Genomic DNA, 26,962 nt, shown 5'->3' on the forward strand with positions numbered 1-26,962 from the left:
TCTCTTCTTCCGATAACACATACATGTTTTTACTGCAACGCAAAGCGAATAACAAGACGCTTGTTCATTTTTCTACTGTCCAGCAACCCCTTCAATGCTTTTTTAGGCCGTCCATAAAAAATAATAAAAGGTTAAAAGTTGGAGTGATTGTAAATGCCGTAAAAACACCAAACAACACAATCATTGAAAAGTGTAAAGAACAAACGCGGCTGCGCTTTGGAAGGGTTTTGGTGTGTGTGTGTGTGTCATGTGAGACGTCCATCCACACCCGAGCAACATACGTGACTCCCAGAGTTTATCAGCAACATGTTAACTTTATTGGAATTTGAAGTACATAAAGAGATGATTCGAGAAGCTATATAAGTTATCAGTGACAACAGACCGAGACACTCCATAGAGAACGAAAGGAACAAACACAAGGTGAGCACGGGACGCCCCTGCTCCCCCCCCCCCCTTTGGACTGTAACACGGCAACTGTTCTGCAGTGGAAGGACTGACATCAGCTCATGACTAGAGAATATACACTGGTGTTTCAGCACCAAAAGTCTTTAGGGAAGGAAAACAGGAAGTTATTTCTCATCGGGATATCAGGAAACACTGTAAAAAGTTCACTTGTTTAAGGTTTACCAGGGACTGGAGTTCTGTCATAGCAGGAGTTCTTTTTTTCCTTAAAAAAAACTTGCATCCTGATTGATTGTTTTTCAAGCTGGCAAACACAATGATGATTTGACCAGACACTTGGAAAAAAAAAAACTTTTTGAAAGTGAGTGGTGACAAAAAAACGTACAGTAAAATCCAAGAAATATTATCCTCTGTTACAAAGATTACAGTAAATATCAACAGCAAAAGTCATCCTTTTGGAGAGTGAAACGTCCTCATCCGGGGTTCCAAATCCTCTGGGCTTGGGGTGAGTTGTAATATTTGCTCAGCACAATATAGGATTTATTAAATATCATATTTCCAGGACAAACATTTACATGCCTGCATGCTTTCCCACCAAAAAATGGCAGCTATAGGAAAAAAAAGACGATGGCTCAGAGAAAAGAAAAAGGGGAAGTTTATAGAAATGATGGTATTGTTTGCCTAAAAGCTCTACTGCATACACAATACCTCTTAACGTTATATACACACACACTTGTTGGGTCTTTTCCTATTATCAGTCTTGCTATGTACAACGGTAAAAAGGAAACTTGATTGTAACGTCATCTAATTTAGAAAACATGAAAACCAAACGTTGGTTTTCTTCCTTTTTTTGTGTTTTTTTTATGGACAGTTTCTATTTTTCTCCGCTTCTTCCAATTCAATTTGAAATACAAAACAAAGATTCAGTCGAATTTCGTAGATTTTGTCCCCGTTTCGAAGCTTTCTCGCTGGCTGAGATACAGTATAAAAATCTTCAGTGCTGTGGATTTAGGCGTTATTACCAAGAATGTACCACGGGTACATTTTTTTCTGTGCTCGGGTTATATGGTGATCCTTCACGTGGGCTGTGAAGCTGCTTTCACACACTTTTTTTTTTTTTTTTTAACCTCAGCCTCTGTGATTTTTCAAAGGAAAAGGATTCTTATTCTACATTCCTACTCCTCCAGAGTTTCGGTGACTTCCACCAACAAGCAGCTTCTCCTGAAACCAGCTCCAACCAATGAAAATCCTTCCTCCAGCTCTTTGCAGTCTTATCAGTACATCACTGTGGTTTTCAGGAACAGTCTTCCATCTGCAACAGAGGACACACACACACACACACACACACACAGATAGCGATTAGCCAACAGCTAACATCCTGCTGATGCAAAGACGTTAGCTCAGGATGTTGGTGAAACTTTCTGTTGCCCTCTAGTCTTTCAATTTCACAATGAATTCTGAGGCTGATTCAAAGGATCAGATATAGTAGCCATGGCAAACAGGATTAAACATCGCATGCAGTGATTCAACTTTTATCACCTTTAACTATGCGCTCCAGAAGGCTTTTATAGTCAAGCACAATAACACAACAACACCCGCACAATGTGGACTGCATTCCAGCCGCACTGCAAACTATTTAGTCCTTGCAAAGGTTCCAAACTTTGTTTTTAGACTTTCACGATGTTGTACCAGGGATTAAGCTGTTTTGCTTTATACCAAGCATGTCCAAAGTCCGGGCCGTGGGCCGCATAGACACCCCCAGCATTTTCTAAAATGTGTGCGCACGATCTCCTGATGGCTCTTGGCTAAATTAGGTTTCAAGGCGCTGTAAACCTTTGGCAACGCCGTGCGACCCTTCTGTGACCCTCATTTCTAAAATGTCAGCTGGAAAAAGGAAGAAGAGTCGACAGTGAGGGAGAAGTAGACACTGGCATATTTTTTTTTAGTCAAACACAAAACAACTTTGTCTGTGACTGTTTTCAAGGAGTTGAATGTGAAGAGGCATAACTGAACAGAACTTTAGGTAAAATCCTATTTAAATGTTTCTGTTTTCTATGTAAAGATTTGAAAAGTTTGCAATAAAATGTTCATTTGTATTTAATGCTAATGAAATACTGTATAGAATAACATTTGGCCCTAAAACCTTCTATATCATCTAAAGAAATAAAATCAAATTGTTCTGAAATTTTAGGTTGAATTTGAAGGATGTTCAATAAAGTTAGAGTGGCATTACTTTAGAAAGAAAAATTGAATTTTAAGTCTTCAGAATAAATGTTAAATTTAGATGTTATGAGAATATATTAAGGTGGGCGAACTTGTGCTAAAATGCTGTCCTCATTGTGTTCCAAATTGAGTCATTTCCACTTATTACACTGGATTTTGGTCACTTTCATCAAAATAAACTACAATTAAGAATAAAAACTCCAAAAATACAAACCATTTGCTTAGAAACTAGCAAAAAAACAACAACATATGATTGGGCTATTCAGTTTGAATGAATTCTATCTACAGTTTTTCTCATTTTAGGTGCTTATGTGGAAGTCCTTGTGTCTATATTTTAGTAGGAGATTTCTTGAGTAACAATTACAGATCATTTTTGCTTTCTAGTCATTTTCTTCTTCAGGTTAGTGTCCTGTTCCTCCTTTAGGCAGTGTGACTTTTTTGAGGTGTTAGATCAAGGAAAACTGCAAAAATGCAGACACTCCTGGTATCACCTCCAGCCTAACAAGCGTTGTCCACTGCCGGCGAGTTCTCCTGTCTGAGTGCTCGCCTGAGCGAGCAGCGCTGCGGCGACGCCGGGCTGCTGCGAGCATCTGTTAGGCAGCGCTCAGGAGCCTGTTTGACGTTTATTACCTTCACATTTCCTCCGCTGCAGAAAGCTACAATAATGCCTTTAAGAAGCTCTCCGTGGCAGCGCTTGAATAATTCAATGTTAAAGCGAACGCCTGCACAAAGGCGTTTAGCGGCCTGGCTTGTTGGACATGACACAAGCAGCGCGGGGAAGCGGAGGCACTGCTGGAGGATACACCTGCGTACAATGTCTTCTAACTCCATTTATACTTCTGCAGGGAGGGGGTCCAGCATCAGGATACTCCGCTATGAAAAAAACGTGTATTTTTTCTATCTATCAGGCAGAGTTGCAGCTTTTTTGGTGCTAATGGTTAAAATCAATAGTCATTGTGGTTGAAATATTCCATAACGACTCCTGCTTAACCTTTCCGGCTGTGTTTGGTGTGGCAGACAGAGGAGACGACAAAAGCTTGTGTGTCTGAATGTGTGTACAGTGCGAGTGGGAGAGGCGGGGGGGGAGCTGTGCAAACACACGGGCTAATTACCCAGCACTGCTGTGGGTCTCAAAGGCATCGCACTCTGGCGGGAGCAATTCCAGCGGCAACCAGTGAGTCCTGCGTAAAAGTCACGGCGGCGGCGCGGAAAACGGCGAGCAAAAGAAGCGGAGGAGGAGGAGGAGGAGGCACACGTGAGCTCCCACACCGGGACAGGATGAAACATGGCTTCACAGCCAGCCTGTCTGCCCGGATTCACAGTTGGAGCAATTTATAGGGGTGTTAATGAAAACAAAGACAATTTGATTATTTGATGGATGATGACATTTAATACATTGTCAAGAGGTTGTTAAATATTGCAGAGTTTCACTTCTAATAGATCAAATTCAAATGAAAGGCTTGGAACAAGCAGGTCTGGCTGCTTTTTTTTCTCTCCAATCCTTCCTCCCAATCAGGGAGCAATATGAGCGCAAAGCCGGAAACATCTGCTGGCGACAAAACGCGGCGCGTCCCAACACGCCGTTCCTACGAGGGGCCCTCATTAGAAAACGCTCAAACTTTAGTATTTTTATATTCAAATCAAGATGAAAAGTTCATTAAAGAAAATAAATATTTCATTAGATGCCGAATAAAACAAAGGGATTTTTTTTTCCTTTGGCTTCTCTCAGCACAAAATTCCTTTGAAAGATTAATTAATACATGTAAATTATGCAAATCATGCCCATGCAAATATTTTATGAAGACAATTAAGGGATCCATTAATTACAGTCTTTTTTGCTTCAGTGACATTCATTCATTTAATTTTAATTTCACTTTAACTGTTTTGATGTTTAATCTCGGCAACAAAGAACTTTATCTTGGCGCGCAGGGTCGTGTAAACTCGCCCGACGACGCGTGGAGTGGGAGGCGGCGAGGATCTGGGGAGGCCGCTAAGGGGAGGGACCGTTCGCACGTGCACCGTTGCCAGGCAGTAACTGGCGAGGTACGGTCCCCGAAGCTCGCCTTCGCCTGTGAAAAGAGCCTCATTCCCTTTTTGGACCCCGTTCAAGACGCTGTAAAAGCAATTAATAAACACAGACTGTGTTAATATCGCAGAATTAGAGAAGTGTGACAAAAGACAAATAGAAATAATTAGTTCTCCAAAATGATGCCCTCGTTATTTTCCCCATTCGCCCCCCCCCCTTTTTCTTGAGGTTCGGCGGCGACGGTGCTCCCACACGTTTCTCTCTCGGCTTCCACGCGGGTTGTTTTTTCCCCCCTTCTGCTTGTGTAATTTATCAACATCATTTTTTGCCATTTGAGGTTAATTATACAGCGAGGCTTGCAGAGCAGAGTAGAGGAGACATGGGTGGCAGACAAATGCTTCTCTAATTGAACAAAACACACACACAAAAAAAAAAGTGCAGCCGCATATTCAGCTGCATTTCACTCTTCCAGGCCGTGATGATGAGGAGGATGCCTGCAGCAGACTATGGCAGAGGTGCCCACTCTTTTTTGGCCAGCTCCACCAAAGGTTGTGTTAAATATTACAAATAAATATCTATGCATCTCCACTGCATCCCATCAGGTTTCTTGCATATTAGAATGGATTACATTGCACTACATTATATTTATTGCATTAACCCAGGCTTAGAACACGCTAACTTAAAGATGTTTCTTTATTGTTATTTGCTCATTAACAAGCTAAATAAAGGATTTTTCCAAGTTTTTGCTGTTTTTTTTGCAACGCACAAATCACAAGTCAAACTAAAAACAAAACTGTAACCCAAAAATGGAAGTTTGGACAGCAAATGGACATATATACATATAATCATAATTCATAATTATCTACTTAGATAAACAGACTTACTATGTAAATCAGATTTTGAGACTCAAAAGATTGAATCTGGCAAATGTCATGAAAAAGATGGAAGAATTTAGATAATCAAGTAAAACATGATAAAAAGTTCTTTTATCCTTTTTCGAGGAGTTTGCTGACAACAAAAATGTTCCGTGTTCCTCGGGCCACTCGAGAAAAAAATGAGGCATGTTAGCAGCGACCTCCACGGTTAGGAGTCTGACTTTAAACGTTCGCTCGCCCCTTTCTGAGTTTAGGAGGAAAAACACTCCACATCTGCTGTCTCTTTTTGCATGTTCAGTTTTGATGGCGGGCGACTATCCACACTCGATCGATTGTGATCAATGGAACAGGCAGCCCTGCATTTACACCACAAAGAGTCGGCTCTCTATAGAAGTAAGAAAGTGGCCAAATATACTAATTTGGTCTGAAATGATATTTACTTTGTGTTGAAGTTATTCATAAATGATGACACATGCTTTTCTTTTCTTTGGACATCAAACTGTTTCCGATCCCCGCCGCGTCTGAATGACATTTAATTAAGGAGGACTCATCTTTTTGCTCGTTTTAAAAAAAATCGACTCCAACAGTCCACATTTAGGCAGTTACACCCAGTTTCCTCCTGCACGCAAAAAAGAAAGGTGAACATTTCCCTACTTTCAGCTGCAAATTGCACGCGGCGTTAAATTGGGACCTCTCCCACTGATAAGGGCGGTTCCCAGCAGACGCGGCTGAGGCGTATTAAAGCAGGACGTCGGAGTAATAATGAGGATATTCAGCTTCTGCGAGGTGTCTTGTATCTGGGTAAACACAGATAGCAGACGGTCTACAGAGGTTATCGCTGCAAACACAAACAGCACCCCCAAGGCTTGCAAACAAACAAACCATTAAAAATGCACACGCTTATTCATAAAGTGGATTGATTTGCCTCGATTACTACTATCAAAGGAGGCATTGTGCAGCTTTTTGAGGTTTTATGACTCATTAATGCTTCCTGAGTTGTAAATAAGCAACTTTTCCCCCCCTTGCTTTCTTACTTTGGTCGATCGGCTTCCTGTGGCTGGCGGTGACCTGTCTGCAGAAAGCCCCTAAAAGTCAAAAAAGGGGGCTAATACTCTAAAAAAACACCATGTTCTTGACCTGGTGCAGAGGCCCAGATGGTGGTGTATGTCTGAACAGCAGGCAGAGAAACACTAATGTTCATAAAGTGAAGCTCATGTGTGTGTGTGTGTGTGTGTGTAGAAAAGGGGGCTGCAGTAGGAAGACAAGGGGGGCAGAGCACAGCAGAGTGAAATTTAAAGCTAGGAAGAAGAAAAAAAGAGGGAAGGCAGAGAGATTTATTGTCTCATCTGAGCGGCTGTACCTTGTATTGTCCTTTCAGCATCTGTTCTTCCACTGCTGCGGTCACTCTCCATCTCAGGGGTCAGAGAGTCTGCGAGGAGAGAGCGATCACCGCCGTTAAAGTCGCCTGACATCCACCTATCACCGCGCCACCTTCGCAGCATCGTTTGTTCAAAACAAGAGCCTTGGAGCTGCATCTCTGCTGAACATGACAGAACGCGTGTGATGTTGTGCCTCTCTGTGTTCTGACCATCAAAAAAAGCCTCTCAAATCAAAGCTCTTCAAAGAACATTGTTTTTTTGTCTGCAGACATCTGAAAGGGAAAGCTGCAAACTACACAATCGTTCACACTTATATTTGTGATATTTTAAGCATGGATACATTTGGCATTGAAATATTCACTTTATAACTCCATTTGTTGATGATTCAATAGACATTTTTAAGCTAATTCCTCAGACTAAACAGGCTAACTTCAGATTCCAAAATAGAGCAGCAACTACTTTTTTTTTATTAGCCATTGTAAATTTTATTTTAAAATTTTTGATTTATTAATAAGTCACAATTATTTTTAGGGCTGAGTATCACTGGGTATCAAGCAAAAAAGAATTTTGTTTGATTTTAAAAAGATTTTTTTTTTTACAGAAATAGCGATTCAAATGTAACAAAAGTAAAAGTTTTACCTTTCAAATTAGTAATATTTGTATAAAAATGAACAAAAAGCAGATTTACCTAAAGAAACTAAGTCTTTTAAGGACAATCCATGAGTCAGCATTACAAACTGTAAATACAAATCACTATTCATCCACTTTTTGAAGCTAACCTCATCACTTGTGTCTTTTGTGATGTTTCTGTGATAATCCCAACAACATCAGTTACAGCAGAATCCAACTCTGATCTAGTTTTTAATTGAACGGTTTATATTTGAGCAAAAAATCTGCAATTAAATATTATTTTATGTAACATTTATAGAGCTTGTGCGTTCTTTGATTGTTTTTTGCTGACCATGGATCTAAATTGTTAGTTTACAGGAGGCTGCTATGACTTCAGTTAGCCACCAGGTGTCCCCAATCTTTTTTGTTGTTGTTTATTGTTAAATTGACTTTTCTAGCGAAAGAAACTAAGTATCAAAATACTATTTTATTTATAAATTCACAATTTTACTTACATTTTACATTGTATTATTTGATTCGTTGCCTGGAATACAGGCGTTTAGCCTGAGAAAAAATAAAATCCTAAATTCTAGCATTGAGAACTTTTAGGAAAGTTATTTTTTTTCTTTCTTGACCTCCTATTAGTCTGAAAAAGTTTGTTCTTTTTTGAAAAGGGATATTCTAACATCTTTTAAGTCTGATGAGACGTTAATATTTACTCCAAAGTAATGCTTCTGCTTTATCGTGTTCTCCTTCTGTGCTGCTCTGTCTAACTTTCTGTCATTTGCTGACAATTGCATTCTTTTTATAATTTCTTATAAATGTTTTTTTAGATGTTTGCTTATATTTTTATTCCTTCAGTTGGGTTTCAATAATTTGATGAAAAGATGCTAAAAATCACTTCATCGACATAATCATTGCATCACTGCAGCCTGATAATACATTATTGTATCAGACAATAATTCAAATAAAAGATGACCAACACTTTTATTAAACATAAATCAAAAGGTTTTAGGAAAATAGTTTTTCCCAGTTTGAAAAACCAAAAAAAAAGTGACTAAAGACAGTAAAGGGGTGATTTAAAATAGAAAAGCTGCTGAGTTTCTGCAGAGACGGCAGAACGGCGTGTGACGGTGTCTGACCGTTGAGCGAGCGCATGCTGTCAGAGGGAGACGGCTGCTTCAGGGTCTGCTCGGCCTGCTCCCTCCTTTTGGATTCGTATTCCAGAGCCTCCTGGAGTTTCCTCTTGGCCTTCTTCTCCTTCTTCAGACGCTTTTGGATGATTGCTGAAACAGAGAAAGACCTCCATAAAATCAAGCATCTAAATATTTCATGACACAGAAAGGTCTCCAAGAGAGAATCCGAGCAAATACTGACAATGACTTAGCAAACTGCTGAAGGGGATTCAAGCTAATTGAAACATTTATTAGGATATTTTTCCTGAATTTCTCTCATTAAACATAAACGATACAGTTACGCAGGATGATGCATTTTGCATGAGTGTAGGAGTAAGTGGGTATAAAACATGTACTTTACATTATGCTAATTATGCTAAGGCGAGGAGAATCGGAGCCTTTTATTTGTAAGCGCAGCGGCTCAGAGTGTCTGTCTCAACCAGGAACATCTGCAGTGATGTGTGCGCACACACAGCTGCTGAGGCCTTAGCAGTGGTCAGCTGGTACCTCTGTTCTTCTGCTCCACGGCGAGCTGCTTCTCCAGGGTCTCCCTGAGCTCCCTCTCTCTGAACAACTCCATCTTCAGCTCCGTCTTCTCCAGCTGCACCTGCTTCTCCTGAGCTCGTGCGTTGTCGATCGCCACTTTGAGCAGGCCCTGCACACACACACACACACACACACACATATGTACAGTGCGGGCCATACACAGGTGAGAGTGATGCAGGCTATTTAAGAGCTTTTGAGACAAAGTGGCTGCAAACCACCCCGAAAGCAACTGAGCAGAGGCGAGAAGCTGCAGCTGGCTGCTTTCAGTCAGAGCCACACCTGAACTGGTCCTTTTATCAAAGGAGACGGCTTTAATCAGCGAGCCACAAATGAGGACCGGCCAGAATTTCTGCCCTTGTTTTTGGGCTTCCTTTTAACCCCAGCTCTAAAATACCGGAGAGGAAACACAAGACAACAACATGAAACTCTTACAGAACTGTGCTGGATTGAGAAAACCCTAAACTACTAAAGAATTTATTAATAAAAACATTGATAATTATTTCTAAAGTCTGTTCTTTAGTTACTAATTGGTGAGAAACTGCCCTACTTTTAAACATATAGAGCCCACTGCTGTAAGTCTGCTTTGGCTCAATTACATTAATGACAAGTATATCTCTAAAAACGCTCCCAACAGTCCTACATTCCCATGTGAAGGTTATACAGTATCATCGCCATTTTTATCCCAGATATTCCCCATCCACATGCAATTACATGGAATGCACTGGGCACTAATTGTGGATTCTACTAACCCCAATTTATGCCGACTTGCTCTATCTTCATTTTCTGCTTGGTTTCCTTTTGTTGATTTGTATATAAATATTCAATCCAAAGATTGTAATAAGAGATGACGTGGAGGAGAGCTGAGAGCTTATTGTGGTTGTCTAAGAACAAGCAAAACAAGAAGTGAGCCTCTACTGTCGGCGCTTCTAAGTGCAGTACAAAGGGCAACATTTGACTCGGACGGTGGGCGAATTCATTCATGACTCTAATTGAAGGGGAGATTAGGTCTAAATTGTAGGCTGAGAGGAATGAGTCCTGTTTGCATCAATGCTTTGGTTATAGTTATCTATGTTCATTATGGAAACAAACTAAATGATCCATCCATCTATAATCAGAACCTGTTGAATCTCTTTTGGGGTCATGGGGCTGCTGGAGCCAATCCCAGCTACTTTATGATGAGGGCCCACACAATTAAACTTAAAAAAATTAGTAAATTAGGGGTTCTATCTTAACACACTGGATCAAAGTTTTTTCGTAACTTGGATAGATTTCACAAAAAGATTGCTTTTTATGATGGACTATGATGGAACAGAAGCATTTAAGAGGGTGAAGTTAAAAGAAAACCTGCTTGATGGCGTTCTGGTCAGCACTCTCGCTTCTCAGCTGGTTTGAATCCTAGCTGGATCCTTTCTGTGCAGAGTTTGCATGTGGGAGTTTTTCCGGTCACAAGCGTCTTAGTGTAATTGGCTGTAGCTGTCAGCTATTAGAGTCCACAACGTCTCATAGACTCTGGACAACAATTACTGTTGATATTCATTCTTTACATGTATTGTTTAGTGTTTTTTATTGTCTGTTGTTTTTAATAGACCTATGGTAACAAGTTCATTTCCCCCTTGTGGGTCTATTCTATTCTAGTCTATTCTACTCTATATGTTACCACTTTGACAATTAATACTAAGACCTTTTTGTATAACCTTTATGCAGATGATACACCTTTTTCTTTGCCCTTACAAATATTTTTGTTGTTATGCTCATATGAAAAACTTTAAGGTATTTAGGTATTGTTATTCCTTCATGGAGACAATTTTCCTCTACAGCATATTTTGTTAAAAAACCAAAACTCCAATCAGGTTTTGGCTACATGCAACTTCTTTTTTTTTAAATCACAACAACACCAAATATTTTGTATAGTGCTACCTTAAGGTTGGATGTACATCTGTGTCAGTAAGCTCTTCTTATTAAACTCAGTCTGTGTAACCTTTGGGTTACAGGGGTTAGAGGTGCAGTGTAAAAGCATAAACAGACATGCTGAGGTTCCAGGAGGGCACAACAAAGTCAATAAACAGTACCTGTATGTTGGTGAGGAGAGTCTCTATTGATGACAAGCCATCTGGGAAGAGAAATGGCGAGGGGAAACCTGGAGGCAGGGCCTGTCCAGCCAATGACAAGCGCTCATAGCTGTCGCGTGCTGTCGGAGTGCACAGGGGGTTGTCTTCTGCACAAAAGGAAAGATAACCTGATTGCAGACCAGTAGGAAGTACCGGTGGATATACTTGGATTAAAAAAAACCTGAAAGATAAAAGTATTCTGACCAGCTGCTGTAACTGGGTTTGTATTGATCTCCAATCACCCTCCTAACACACACACACATTTAAAAAAACCAGTGACCTGACAGACGGGTCCCTCAGAGAGTCCTGGGTCTTGTTTCTCCTCAAAGCCAGTAATCGAGGGGTTAAACTATATCAAGTAGAACATAAATCCTGGCACCCCTCTTTAAGAGATGTCATGCAGACTCTGAAATGAGAGGCAGCTCGACCCCAGAGACCGGGGCTTCCTTTGTGCACGCACACATGGGCGCCTGTCAAACTTAAGATGACATCATCCTCCATTTATCAGCGGCAGAAGGGTAGGGCCCTGCCATCTGCTGTCCAGCTTCTCCTCCCAGCCTCAGAGGAGGGAGGAGAGGCAGAGAAAGGAGAAGGCAAACAGGCAGACACATGTACGGCCTGGTTTCACTGAAACAGTTTGTCAGACGCTGCTGATTGTTGCCCCCCCCCCCCACCAGATCTGACACGATTCTGTCTCATCAAGCCAAGAATTTCTACCATCTCCCAGAAAGGCGTCCAGTCTTTTCGAGTTCTTTTCTTGGGAAGTTACGTCCATCAGCTGTTTTAGTGTTTTTTTATTTTTTTTATAGTGCCTGGGGGGGGGGGGGGGGGGGTTCATTTGTAAAGTGCATTCCTGACTGTGTAGCACAAAGCACCTCTCTGCTCTCATCCAGTATTTATATGTGTTTGTGTGGCAGGCGGAATCATGTACAAACAGCGAGCAGAGCCGAGCAGCTCTGCATCTCCCGCCCATCAATATTCACCAACGCCAGCCAAGTGCTGGGAACAGCTGGTCTTACATTAATTAGTTTAAAGTATTTATTTCACCCATCCTCAGAGCAGATTGAGCAAAAACATTGGAGATTATTTCAAGCATCTGCAAATGCCCTGGAAACATCCTGGCGCCAAAATCCGCGCACGAGCATTCACAGTTTAGGTTTACAATTTGGAGAATTAGTATATTTTTTTCTCTCTGAATGGGAGAGATGGTGAAATATGCACCGCTGGCCCATAGAGAGGATAAACAACCTTTCTCCTTTCACTTCTGTTGATTAATTTGAACGGATGGGTGCCTAATGGATTCAAATTTGTTTATAATTTGACTTCATAAAAATACTAAATTACCTACCCTAATTTTTTCTTTCCCAGCTCTCTTCCAATATAAATAAGACTTGGTGTCATATGATTCGAGCCGGGCACAAATGGAAATCATCCATTGCTCCTTCATGATCGATTTTTTAAACTGTTGTCATTTGTATTAAATAAAGGGGTCGTCATCCAAACATCACTACCAAATCGGTATTCCTAATTGGTCAAAGTTTGACCAGGTCTAAACTTTCGACGCGTCTTTTGTCTGTAAAGACCCGAAAACAGTCAAAGTAGTTTGTGTGGCTACGCATGAGCAGAAGAGTTTTGAATGCAGCAGCACGATACACGCGTTCACGTACTTTTCAGTGATAGTGGCCACTTCGACCCGCGTTGCCGAGAGCGGTGTGAATGTAGCTTTAGTCTTGCTATTGGGAGGATTTTTTTAACAAAACACAGGAGCAAGTCGGACATTTAATCTTGAAGGCAAATCATAATAATGAAATAATGTTTGATAACTATAACAAAAAAAATATTCAAGTAAATTTAACTCTTTATATCACTTTCTCCACTGTGTAGCTTCTAACCAACTTGGCCAAGAATGGTGTAATCTGACCAATGCTTCTTCTTCTCCTTCATTGCTGTAAGTAGCAAATACAGAAACACACACCTTGTTGCTATTTATTTGGTAAAAAAAGTCACATATAAGTCGCACTTGAGGATAGGTCGCACCCCTGTCCAAACTATGCAAAAACAGTGACTCGACTCCAAAAATACCATACTTTAGAAGAAGAAGTCATTCCTGATGTACTTTATTTGATTTGGTATCGCCCTTTCATGGCAAAGACAGGCTCTGCTCACACACCAATGGAAAGTCCCATTTTATCTCAATAACATAACTAATCAAAGATCAAAAGCATTACAGCTGACTCCAACTCCGGCTGATCTAGATGTATTGCATGTATTATATGCATGCATCACCTACCTCCAATAAAATCACCATAACAACTAGAGACGTTAGTAGACCTCGGGGAAAGGTCTGCTGTTGCAGCTTTGTAATTGATTTGTACTGTAGGCACTTTGTCCCCTTATTTAGTTTTGGCATTAATCATAAATCATTGCTTTAACAAACTCGGGCTTCCCACTCAGCAGGCCGCCCCTCCAACACAATGTTGGATCACAGAGAATATTTGATGGCTTTGTTGCGGGGGAAACAACCTGTCATGCTCGGGGAAAAAGCAAACAGCGTGTTTTGTTCGACAGACTCAAACCACCGCACCGCACCTCTTGTCAGATAACATTTCCACCAGGAGCTATGCATGAAGACCGGCGTTTTCCCAGCTCTTGAGCTAATATGTGGCTAATTTAATCAATATAATCAAAGCGCCTTAATGAAAGTGAGTGTAAATTTCCCAGCAACACAATCTGTAGTTTGTTTGCTTCTTATGCCTCAACTCCCCTACACTCTCTTTCACTTCTCTTTTTGTGCTTGGCTGCAAATGCTGGCATGTGTTTGCATGTTTATTTCTCACCATCGCTCCAGAATCATTGACTTCGACTTAATTACAGTGACGGGAGTTGGAGGGATGGGGGGCGGAGGAAGGGAGGACTGTTTTCCTGGTGATATTTCTACGCCAGCAGAGCTGCCAGGCGCAGCTGTGACAGCCCCTTGTGCGCCGCCGTACGGCAAAGGTACAGTTAAGGCCCTCCGCCTGTGAAATACGGCGGGGGGAAAAAAACAAAAAAACAACACTCGCAGGTCACCCCTGTCACAAATAACATTTCACGCGCAACTGTTTCGGTGGATAATAGGAGCCACAAATAAAAATGGGACGCTGTAAATACAATGCATTCCCAATGAAATGCCATAATTTAAAACAACGCCCCCCCTCCCTCACTTTTCTCTCCATCCTCCTCCGCCTGCTCTCAATAGCTGCAGAGGGAGTCCTTGACAGTGTGCTAGCAATGATGAATCACCTATCCAGTTAATTTTCTCACTCCTCGTGTGTTGTGCTGTTAAAACAGGAGGCCAGGAATTGACTTGACAAACTATAAATGTAAAAAAAAAAAAAAAAATAGCACTTGGAGGATTCTGGGCTTATCTCCAATTTACATGTTATTAGATTTGGGTTGCAAGCAGCAGTTGAACCCAGCAAAGCTGAGGAAAAAGGTGGGGGGAAAAAGATAGGGGACATGATAACCAGAGATAAAACATGTGTAAAGCCCACTTGAAAGCCTTTGAAATATTTGAGGGGAAGTCACAGCGAGTGCGGTGAAGCAGGGTGGTGGTGGGGGGGTGGCCTGGTTTCAAATGTGACAGACACACGTTGCAATCTGTGGTAAATCTAGACGAAACCTTGGGAAATTTAGCTGCAATCTCTGGATAAATAGCTGTAATTGACCTTGGGAGTTGAAAATGTGCCATATGTTTCTGGTTCCTGTGTTTGAAACTGGCTCCCTCAGGACCTTTCAGCTGAGTACTCACAAGAAGAACCGCGGGAGAGGAAGATACACAGAGAAGGAGAGTGAGGAAAAGGGCAAGGAGAGTGTCAGAAATGAGAAAAAGAGCCACGGATGGACAAAAAAAACAAGTGATGGCGAGAAGAAAAGCAGAGATGGGTGAATAAGAGAGGAGAAAGCGGCGCAGAAGTATGTTTTGGCTGGCCAGTCAGTCTGATATATTGACAGGTGAAGCATTTGTCCTTGCAAACCTGTGTTCCTCGCAGCAGGAGAGCTGAATGCTAAACCTGAAGGTTGTCAGCAGAGCCAGCGCAGAGCCAGGCACTGCTTTTCACTGCACAATTACATTTAATTTGACCTGCCAGGGCTGCGGGGAAACCAGCCTCCTTCAAATGGAGTACTTATGACCTCTCGGACAGCCATTAGCAGCTAACGCAGCATTATTCCACCTGCACTTAAAACAGCGCATTCGGAAAAATCTTGTCAAGGCAGATATCTGTCTTCTGCAACCAATGCAGTCATGTGGAGCCGTAAAACAACCACATGTACTGTGGAAGAATGAAAGACAGAAAGGCAATTCTGTTCATTCAGTGGCTGCAGATTAAAATATAAATTGATAATTGATTTCTAATAAGATAAATCAGAGAAAAAGGTGCATTTTACAAATTTATTTTTCATATGAAATATTAAATAGAAACTGTTTTAATGTGATCAGTTGCTAGCTTATAAAGGCCATTATTTCATATAATATGGATTTGTCTTAATTCTCCAGATTAAGATTAAATAGGAACATTGAAATAAATGAATGTTTACTATTGTAACCAACATAAGCAGTTTCGCATTAGCAATTTATAAATAGTTTATATTATCCAACATTTGAGATTAAGAAAATAAATAAAAGATCATTTTTAGACGATTTTTTCCATGTATATTTTTTTATGGTATTTACTTATCAAATTTATTAAACTCATTAATGATCAAATTAAGATCACAGTAAATTTCAAACTGATAATAATTTGATTAATTCTTTGTTTAGGATTCAGAAAATCAAATTTTACAGGTTCTTAGATTCTAAATTCACTTTCCTTTTTTTGTTGTCAAAATTATTCATTTTTCTTTATTTTCAAAGTTTTGTCATACAGAATAGATTTCACACTAACAATAGAAGCTTTTAATTTCCTATTATCAACGTTCTGGTATAAATTGAAATATTACATTTCAGATGATGTGCATTTTTGATTTGGAGGCAAACATTTTTGAGGGTTTCTTTCCCCCCTGATTGTAAAAGTTTTGTAAATGAATTCTTAAAGGCAAAAGTTTGAGACTTCATAGAAGTCTGACTGGTTTAACTCCACCAGAGGGGAATCCAATTCCCTTTTTTATTTAATTATTTATTTTTAGAATCAATATTATTGAACTCAGTTTACAGTCCGCCTTCTAAAAACAGAAATAGTCCTAAAATTTCTCCGTTAAAAACAAAACTCCTTAATCATTCTTTTTTCTTTTTGTCAGTTTTTTTAATCTAGTCTTGAAAAGCAACTTTTTTTTTTACAGAATCACTACAGTTTTGTGATTTCACTAAGCATGTTTAAATGTAGTAGGATTTTTGCCTTTAATCTGAGAGATTGACTTTTGTCCCTTTGTCTGTACGGTCCCAGCTCGGACAATAATCCTAATATTAATCACTGGACTTCCAGAATTTGAATGTTTTGTTTTACAGATTTGTGATATTTTAATGTGTTTTTTTACTTTATTTTTGACTTTTCTTTTGTAGCAGAAAAAGGAGAACAGGTAAAAAACTAAATTTGAACTTCACCACTTCTTTCTTACTGGCTTTTTATAGTAAGTTTGCGTTTGTTGGTCAAATTTCCTGCAAGAAGGCTCAGTCGGCCACGCAATTAACCTGCAGAACCTGCTGTAAAAAGAAAGTATTTTGGGATCCATACAATGTCCGTTTCTTTGGGATGACGTGCGTCCCATTTAGTTCTTGCACTGTGAACAAAGACAAACACACGTGCACTCAGAAGTCTGCAAACAAAGAGGCTCGGTCGCGTACACACTCATTACGCACATGCGCGGCACACACACTAATGCATCCTCATCACATTTAGGCTAATTTCCTTTTCATCACAGAGAGAGGAAAATGAGTGTTTGCCCCATCCCTGCTGAGGGACAAAGTCAAGAGCCCCGGTCGGTTTGGGCTAGATTAACAGGTAACATTTGGCTCCCACTCTCTTATCACAGCATGAAAATCAAACCGCGTGTTTTCCTCCAGCGCTCCCTCTTTCTGCCCTCCCCACTGTTCCCTTCACTTAGAGATGAAATCGCTTGCTGCACAAACCCATTTGGAGAGAGGAGAGAAGGTGAGTGGGATAATCAGGCTGGCCACTGGGCCGTGTTTCCTAAACGCTCTCCAAAACATTACTGTGCACAGGCATAAAATTAGCACCGGGACCTTAAAATGTTGACATTTAGCATGACTTTTTGGAGAGTGACACCCTCATATTTTCTTGTAGGATATCATTAAATTTCAACTGCCCTATGGCTGCGCCTTTCCATTAATAACCAATTCAGTGTGTCACTTTTCCCTTTTTCTCTCACTCTGCCTGGCTCGCCACCTTTCTTAAAGTAATGAGTCCATTGCTTTGCCTTAATAAATTGAATCGTATTCTCAAGGCCATATGAAGATAGAGCCACAGATGGACAGGCTGCATGGAGGAAATAACCATAAATCCTTTACTGTCAGGAAGGCGGTCCGAGGTGAGGAAATAAAAAAACACCTAGACAGAGATCATGCTGACAGTTCAAGAGAATCGCACCTTCTGCTGCGACTTTGACGACTACAAATGAATGCTGCTGCTTCAGCTGATAATTATTTTGTATGAGATTAATTCATGGAAGTTAGCTGACAGCGGATCGACAAATGATACCATACCAGGAGTGTTCACATCAAGCTCCGTTCACACTGCCCTCAGCAATACGCGCTCAAGTCCCCCAATTTCAATGAAAGGTCTATATAAATGCACGTCATTGGATGTTTTCGGGCTTCCATGCTCAAAACTCTCGCTTTCACGCATAGCTACTAACATTTTTAAAACCATTTTTGGGCTCTACGCACTAAACGTCTGCCACCAAAGGCGTAGTCAAAGTTGAATCCAGTTGGACTTTGACCAACTAAAGACTTGGATTTGGTAGTGACGTATGGATGGCGTCCCGTTTAATTTGCGTAAATGCCACCAGAAAGTTAATCATGGAGTAAAAATTACAAAACGCATTTAAAAGCTTTAATTAAAAGAAAAAAACAACAACAGTGCACTTTATAATCTGGAGTGTTTTATATATAGATTAATTCCTATTGTGTTTACTGATGTTGAGAGGTACACAGCGCTCTGTCAAAATGTTTCGTTGGCTGTTATTGTGAATTCGCTCAGTGTGTAGCGTTGTAGGAGTTAGCGTATTCACAGTAGTATTTGTTTTAGCATATCAGTCTGTTTTTTCACGTGTTGCCAACAAGGTTGGGAAGTTCAGGTATTGAGAATACTCTAATGTGTAGCGTGTCACAAACACGTTCTAGAGTTACTGTGAATGCCGTTAAAGTCTGACTGACTGCTAGACTTATCTCTGACTCTTTTGTCTCAGATAATGCGAGTTTGGTGCTCCTTATATATGGCATAAATTTGAAAATAGACCATTCATTGACAGTTGGACTTTTAAATCAGTTCGCCCTATAGAGCAGAAAATTTGGTAGTTTCACTCTAAATCAGGAAAAGATGGATGCAAAAATGCATACAAGAGAAGGAGGTATCCGGAAAGAACGAGACAAGGGAGCAGAGTCCGTGTTGACTTCCATTCAAGAGGAAGATATCTTGTCTTTTTATGCAGCCCGTGTCATATTTATTGCATAAAGGTCAGAGTGTTCATTTGTTCAAAGTCAGCGTTTTCCCTTGCTCGTCTCCTCCATGTAATAAATGCAGGGGCTGTGTCATTATCGGACCTCCGAGGATTACAGGCTTGGCTGACTGTGATGACTGCATAAAAGCATACAGGACTTTTGTTTCTGCCACTGCACACCTTTCAAATGAGCCCTTAAAGGGAGCAGCAGCCCAGAGACCAAATGGCATTTTGCTGAGTGACGAACCCAGTTAGATCAGACGAGGTGGAGGAGGAAACCAGGTGGGGTAGGGGGATCCCGGAGGCCTGAATCCCTGACCTTAGTTTTACCGGAGAATGGGAGACAGACTCTGAACTATAGACTGAAAGAAAAAAGAAAAAATGGGAAGGCAGACTTAAATAGATTTCCGTAATTCACCTATCGACAATGAGCCCACACTGTCAGAAAGATAATGCTTGGAGAAGGACATTATTGGGAGACACTTTGAAAGAGTTCAGATTGCCTTTGCACACTGACCTCCATTGTACAGGTCCATTTATTGACAGGAGAATCTTGCAGATTAAATTGGTCTGAGATATTGATTGGCTATTTGTCCAGGAATCATTCCCAATTTCAGAAGAGGATCATTTGTACTGTACACCCCACTAATTTGTCTGACACGCTAATCATCAAACCAGCAGGCCTCTCTTTTTGCTTAGTTCTCTTCGCTTAGTCGTTTTTCATTAGTTTGAGTGACTTCTCAACTCAAGACTGGAAAGTCCCGTTCCTGCCTGATGGCAAGACATGAAATATGCGCTTAGCATCACAATCCACAAGCCACTTACACATCCACAATTAAGCTTTGGGACAGACAAACAAGGGAGGAAATCGCTCATAATCACCAGCTTTTAATAGGACAAGTATGAGCTTGGTGTGGGATGCCACATAGTCCACTCGGGATCAGATCTTTGCTTGGAGGAGGTATTGGGTATCATTGCCTGCCGTTGCAGTCCTACAGGAAAGAAGGAGTTCCTGCTCCTGCCGAACGAGTGTCTGTGAAAGCCGGCACTAATCCAGACTGGATACACCGAGCTGCTTTTGAAAGAACATGAAAGAACAAAGGAGGAAACGGGAAATGTAAACTTTAAAAGGGCCCAGCTTAGGCGCCCTTGCTCTGTAGCTGCGTGGCATCGTCGCTCGCAAAACGGATGCAAATCCATTAGTAGTCCTGCTTTCACAGTCATAAAAATACTTAAGAGGCTTAAATGGGAGAGACGTGTTAAACGTGTGGAAATCTGTTTTGATAACATTATTCACAACAGTAGCTTTGCGCTGTGTGAATTAATAACACTTCATTTACAGACGGAAGAAAAGCTGGCATGGTATTTCCAGTTAAAGAGATTAATTTTTTAAGGCCTAATTGACAGACTGGGGTTAGGCAGGATAAGCAACAGACTAGAAGGCTGCAGCTGCAAAGTCAAGGTGACTGCAATACTTGGAGAAAGCCTTTCAAAAAAAAAAAGAAACCAGAACAGAGACCAGAGAGGGAGGGAGTGCAGAGAATTAGTCCTCAAGCACTTTTCCCTTCGCCCCCTATTCTTCCTCTCTTTATTAGGAATGATTTACTTTCTCAGTGAAAGGATATAAAAGCTCAAGTATAGGAGCGTAATTATCGCAGAGTGAAAATTTAAAGGTTTGACTCACAATGTCCTCAAGTCAGCCAGCAGACTGCCAGACGATAAGAGCGGCTGTGTTCAACACTCGGCATCCAATTGCTGGTGTTTTATGGGCTTTGCCAAGCAAAAGCACACAAACAGCACTCGGCTCTGCAAGTCTGTAAACATGATGGACTGTGGCAAACTAACGGGGCCGGTGTTTACCTTGGCAGAGCCTGGCTCCTGGCATGTCGGCAGCATCACTTAATTACTGTTTACATGTAAATATGAAATTATACAAACAATCCTGCCGAATGTCTCCAAAAAAAAATACAGAAGTACATATCCAGGGTCAACCTTATCTGTCCGCAACAGTTGCTGCTGCTGCGAGGAAACGAATGGTTTTGAATCGCAAATTCGCAACATCCTCTTCCTAATTGTTTAATGGCGTTGTCCAAGGGCATTCAACTAAATATGTTCCCATAATCTGCATAACAACAGATGCTCGGATATGTAAAATGCATCTTGTGTTCTCTGGGAGCAAGAACTAAAAAGGAGAAGGTTATTGTTCCGAACTGTTTGGAAGGAATAAAGGGTTGTGATCATTAACGTCTCCAGTCAAGATGGATAGATGATTGCTTTGATTATGAAGGTTTTCCCTGACAGTTCAGAGGAGCGCATATAGGAAGGCACCGGTGCCTACTGTGCATCTCTGGTATGGCTGAGTAAAGCACTTGTTCATTTGCAGTGAAGGGTAACATGAAACAGGCCTCAGCCCTTTGATGGACAGGGAGATTTCACCTTCGCCAGTGAATGATAATGCATTATTAAATTTGCCTCTCTGCTCACTAGATACACTTAGCTGACCACAGCATATTTATCTCCCCATCCGAGCCTCTCGTCTTGGCAGGAGAAAGCATTCTGTCACTTTTGAGGCATTTCAAAGATTAAAAAGAACCTCTCTCTTTTCAACGTCCCTAAAAGCATCCTCCTCTCTTCAGTGAAATGTGATTAGCAGGAGATGGTGTCACGCAATGGAACATTCATGAGGAGGAGAACAAATATCCAAATGAACTCCCATGTCCTCGAGGAATAGCCCCCTCTCTGCACCATCAGCAATCTCTCTCACATGGGCTGGGGGAAATTTGATTGATCCTCTATTGAATTATTTTTTTGCACTCTTTCATTTCAACAGGATGCACTGACAAGTTGTTTGATCATAAAGCATTATTGTCTGCCAAGTCACATTTCAGGGTTGTGATGGCTAATAATCTTGCCTCCTGACTTAGGGAAAGTAAGGTAGTCAGCATGTGTTTGAAGCTCGCAATGCCAAGGACATCGGCGGGGCTGAGCAAAACTCCACGCATTAAAGTCAGGAAGATGAAGAGAAGGAGCTCCCACCGAACATACCCAACTTTTAATGATACTACACAGAGATACCATCAATGTCAGTGAAATATTTACATCGCACAAAACTGATGCTGAAAGTTTCACCTGACCCAAAGTGCCTCACCTGCTTTTTTATCCTTGCAGATGCATATGCAAAGAAGGAGCAGAACAAAGACTACAAAGGCTCAAAATCACTTTTTTTGGGTCTTTTTCATCTTTTTTTTCTTCAAAACCGCATGCACCATTTTCCTATGAGCCCATCAGGTTCCACACTAAAAGCAGAATGCTAATAGAGCACGATGCTGGTACCTGCTCTGTTTTATCACTCACACTGCAGGGAGTGCAACAGTGCTGATGATGTGCAGCACAAAGTGGACCACATGTATGACCCCCAAAGTCCAAAGCTTTGAACAATGCCATAGCTCAGGGGTCGGGAACCTTTTTGGCCAAGAGAGCCATAAACCCCACATATTTTGAAATGTAATTTCGAAAGAGCCATACAATAATGTAGTGTCCTTTTCCCACACTGAGGCACGGAGACTTAACCTCTTTTAAAGTTCTTTATTCCGATTACTGTAGACCGCAACAAACGCCGTACAAATACTTCAGCAACTCCTGGATCTCTCCCGCCGAGACGAGAGCGCTTCTCCCAACTTTATATTCCCCTGCTCCCGCTCCAGCCCCTCCCATTTCCCTTATTCGGCCCATAGCTGAACCCCATTGGTCCAAACTACCTAACAACAGGCTGAGCGACAGAACTGAGAGCCAATCAGATCTCTGCTTGACGCGTTCAATGAACTCCAGAACTTTTAACGCGGCCCAACAGCCACCCAACTCAGTCCGCGACAATTTGTTTAAAACTAAATATACAAATGAATGTGTGCATTTGATTTAATTTCAACATTTTTAAAGTACAATAAGTCTGTGGATTCTTTTTAATAACATTGTTATTCTGTTGCTAATAAATGATGAGTATTTCTCGTGGTAGTTTTGCTGATGGTTTAGTCCAGTTGATCCGTGGTGAGTTTCTGCTTCATGCAGGCGTTGAGACTTTAAACGTGATCTTAGGTCTGAATGTTCTGTAGATGTGAGACAGACTGATCACATGCAGACATGGAACCAAACACACACTCACACGCTGCAGTGAGTGACGGGAAGCGGGTTTTACGTTTTTACAATCCCTGCGCGATTCACCTGCTGCCTGTCCCCACAACACCTCAGCCCCACCCTCTGCTTTCTCCCTCACACATCCCGTCTCCGCATCTGCGCGCTCTTTCTCAGAGACGGGAGCGCGTAGTTTTGGGCACGGCAATTCACAGGTTTCCAGCTGGTACAAACTCTGTGAAATAATAGATAATAGTAACTGATAGCGCTGGCGCAGATTTCTCTCTCTAAGCACTGCTACTACTGCGCGCTTCTGGCATCGCATTGCGCCCGAGAAGGACTGGACTAATGAAAAAAAAATTACTATAATTATTAAAGATTTGTCTGCGAGCCACATGTGACCATCAAAAGAGCCATATATGGCTCGCGAGCCATGGGTTCCCGACCCCTGCCATAGCTCCTTATTGATTAAGGTTGAGTACAGTTCGGTGCATCTCCTTGAAAAGGTGGACCAGAGTGCAGTACAGTGGAAATGCTCGGTGCAATCACTAAATGTGCCTGTCCCAAAGTCGCATGCCATTTAATGTCTAATAACAAATGTATATACATGTCTCCTAGTTACATTTATTAAATAATAATAAACCAACAAGAAGGGTGCGTACTATAATGCTGTGTCTAATAGAAAATCCTCCCTAGTCTGGCATTTAACATTGGGCACAAAATGAGTTTAAGGGGACATGTCAACTCCTTCTTTGTCAACTCCTTCTTCCTTCAGACAAAACGAGGTACCACCCTTCAACCGCGTCAGTGTCTTGCCTAAGGGCATTTGGCCAAGGCCCATGCAACTTTCTGATCAGAGGTCAACTACTCTACCTTCTCCCCACAGTTGCCTTTTGGAAAATGTAGCATACTATACCACTATTCTGTGAGTTATTTACATTCATTTTCCTTTACATCATATCTAAAGAGATTAGAAAAGAGGAGTTCAATGCGGATTGGTCTCTGGACTGACATGTGAACATAACATCCTCATCTCTAAGATAGCCTGGGTCAACAAATCCTAAACTTACTGGTGAAGGATTTTATTTATCCAGGTGATGTTGTCTTAATGTTGAAGCCTGGTATCTGGAACTAAAATCTTATTTTCTTTAAAAAAAAGTTTCACTACTCATCCACTCATTCAGTCTGACTAAAGTAAGATTTTAAGTCCGGATTCGATGCCTTAACTTTATAATAAATCCAAAACTTGCTTCTCCCACCTGTTGGTCTATTTTGAAACTGAAAAACTGGTTGAAAATTGGTGAACCCAAACCAACATGTGATGTTGTTGCAACCCTGACCCATCTAGTGTATGCTCATTGGTGGGTGGAGGCTAGTGGGGATTTGGGAGGAACAATTACGCCAATGCATAGTTCAAAGAAACCCTTCCTGATGGGAGTGTTTCACGAGCAAAGTTGCAGCAAATGTGTTCCGTACTTTGTTGGAGAATGCAGCAACTCAGTATGAAAAGATGCACTTCTGCGTGACATAACACCACAGGCTACCATTTGTGCTTGGAAGAACATTATGAGTGCATCTCCTGTTGTGTCAATAAGTATATATAACGTTTTCCAAGAAGATGCAAATATCATGTTACCAGTGAGTTATCCACTTTTAAAATGGGCTTTACATAACCTTTTCTGTCCTGTCCGGCCTTTTAGAGCTGTGGTGCACAGGAAAGCTGCTTTCAAAAGGTGTGTGGATGGTGGTGAAACCTCCCTTTGGCCCAAAGCTTTGAGTTCCACAAGTTTTTTTCCCTTTTTTTTAAATTTTATAGCATCCTCTTGCACTTCAACATACGTAGCGTGCATATGGTTTGTGTTTCAAACACCTTTTCCCTGAGGAAATAAAATGATATCCAGTGTTTGATGTCCAACGTGAGTTTACAGCCAAAGGCTTCTGTACCTTTCAAATTTCCCCTTGTTTGTCAGCTACCTGCTGTTTCATGAGACAGAGGCTTGTCGGAAGCAATCGCCGCAGACTTCGGGTTTGAAGCAATTCAATTAGTCACATATGAGATGACATTTCCCTTTCTTCTTGCCTCTTTTCCCCCCTCCCACATCATCTAATCTTTTTTTTTTCCTCGAGAAAAGTGGGGAGAAAAAGGGTTCAAACAGCAAATCCCATCCAAATAAAAAAACAAAAAACCCAACAACAAAAAAAACGACCATCTGGTTAGTCTGCACACAATGACACAAGTTTGGAAACGGTCTTTTTTCATACAACAACAAACAGTCTTTGTCCTTCATCACCAGAGACGATATTAAAAAAAAAAAAAAGAAAAGAAGGAGACGCTTTCATAGGATATGAGTGATGAGACATTATAGCGGCTGTCTCTAAGGTGTCTGGCTATTTAAATAGTCTCCATATGAGCCGGGGCACTGCATCCTTTCCCCCTGCACCCGCTGAGCTCTCCTCTACCACTCCATTGCAAAAGATTAATTTAAGGCTGGGCCAGGATCATAAAGATCAAACAAGTGGAGAGATATCATTAAACCGTTGGAATGTTATCTCATTTATCTAAACAAACCGATGCGATGAACAAGCATAATTAAAAAGCTCGCCATAAACAAAGCCGCCGATGGTGAGAGCCTCTTTCTCTCTTTAACAATGGAGTGCATTTGTTTTATTAATCTAATGCATCGTGTATCATATCATTACAGTTCAATATTTCTATCATTAATTTTATTCCCTTCACTCATAGCTTTTATTGGAATTACTTTAGTTATTAGTTGCTTCTAATGTATTGGTTACCTCTGTATCTTGCTGCTACAATCTCTCTTATCTCGCTGCATAAACCTGTGCATGTTATTCAAATTGCCTCATTTATTATGATAGCTTCCTCATGTAAATTGTGCTGACTGCTCGCCCTTGCACAGTCCTCATTAGACTAATGAAAACCTTCAAACGAAAAAACTAAACAACCTGCCAAATAAAGGTCTGGGGTTATTATGAAAATTACAACTGTGGGAGCCGGGAGAAGCTCTCTTCATTAATTCATGCTCAGCAAATTGGTAACTAATTTAGTTGCACTCCTCTGCATTAATGGGTTATTTTATAAAAATGTTTTCCACAGCCCAAGACCTCTGGCGCACAGATTGGAGGAGCTGGAATCCTAATCAAGTCCGGTGACATATCAGGAATTGACAATCTCGCCTGATAATACAGCTTGTGTTTGCGAAAAGATGTGCGCGGGTCAACTGGTTGGAACCGCCGCGGACAGCCGGGTCATTGGCGTTCTACTCCAGCGTTGCAAAGAAATTAAGAGTAATTTGTGTTGATTATAGCAGTGAGGAGGAGACACTTCAGCTGAGATTTGAGGACATTTCAGCTCATTTATTCTGTAAGGCGAAAAAACATCCATCTTTGTTTACATCACCCTTTGCACTTTGCCTTTTTCTTTTCCATATGAACATGCAACCATTGAAATCAGGAGAATCACACACATGCATGCACGGCGAGGCAGTTTGGGAGCCATGAATTTAGCTCATGATCCTGCTAATTATTACTCTTCTCTGCTTCACACCCTTCGTGTGAAGGTCTAACACTGATCTTCATGTTAGCGCAGCCAACAGGGAACATAAAGCACCATGATTTCCACAGTGGCTTTAATGTCATTATCGGCCCCACCCCACCCAGTGACACCCAACAAAAACCCACAGATAACACAAGAAACGACGATCTGCCTTATTTGTGCCTCACTCTGCCACCTTGATGTTTTTGAACTCAACACTGTTGCTGTTGTTCAATAGCACTGTAGATGGTAATCAGCTTTGATTTACCAATCAATAATCTA

At 41.1% G+C, this 26,962-nt stretch overlaps 1 protein-coding gene across 1 annotated transcript in view; it reads right to left on the reverse strand.

Moving 5' to 3' along the window:
• Positions 1 to 294: 294 nt before the first annotated feature.
• dachd (dachshund d) overlaps positions 295 to 26,962 on the reverse strand; it is a gene marked incomplete at its 5' end in the record, with an annotated part of 55,752 nt that continues 29,084 nt past the window's right edge. Inside the window, 5 exon segments of the mRNA NM_001104874.1 lie at positions 295 to 1,714; positions 6,887 to 6,955; positions 8,657 to 8,800; positions 9,197 to 9,344; positions 11,305 to 11,450. Coding sequence (NP_001098344.1) covers positions 1,677 to 1,714; positions 6,887 to 6,955; positions 8,657 to 8,800; positions 9,197 to 9,344; positions 11,305 to 11,450 — 545 coding nt within the window.

The sequence above is a fragment of the Oryzias latipes genome, chromosome 21, assembly GCF_053564925.1.
Source record: "Oryzias latipes strain Hd-rR chromosome 21, Olatipes_Hd-rR_3.1".
In the NCBI taxonomy this organism is placed as follows: Eukaryota; Metazoa; Chordata; class Actinopteri; order Beloniformes; family Adrianichthyidae; genus Oryzias; species Oryzias latipes.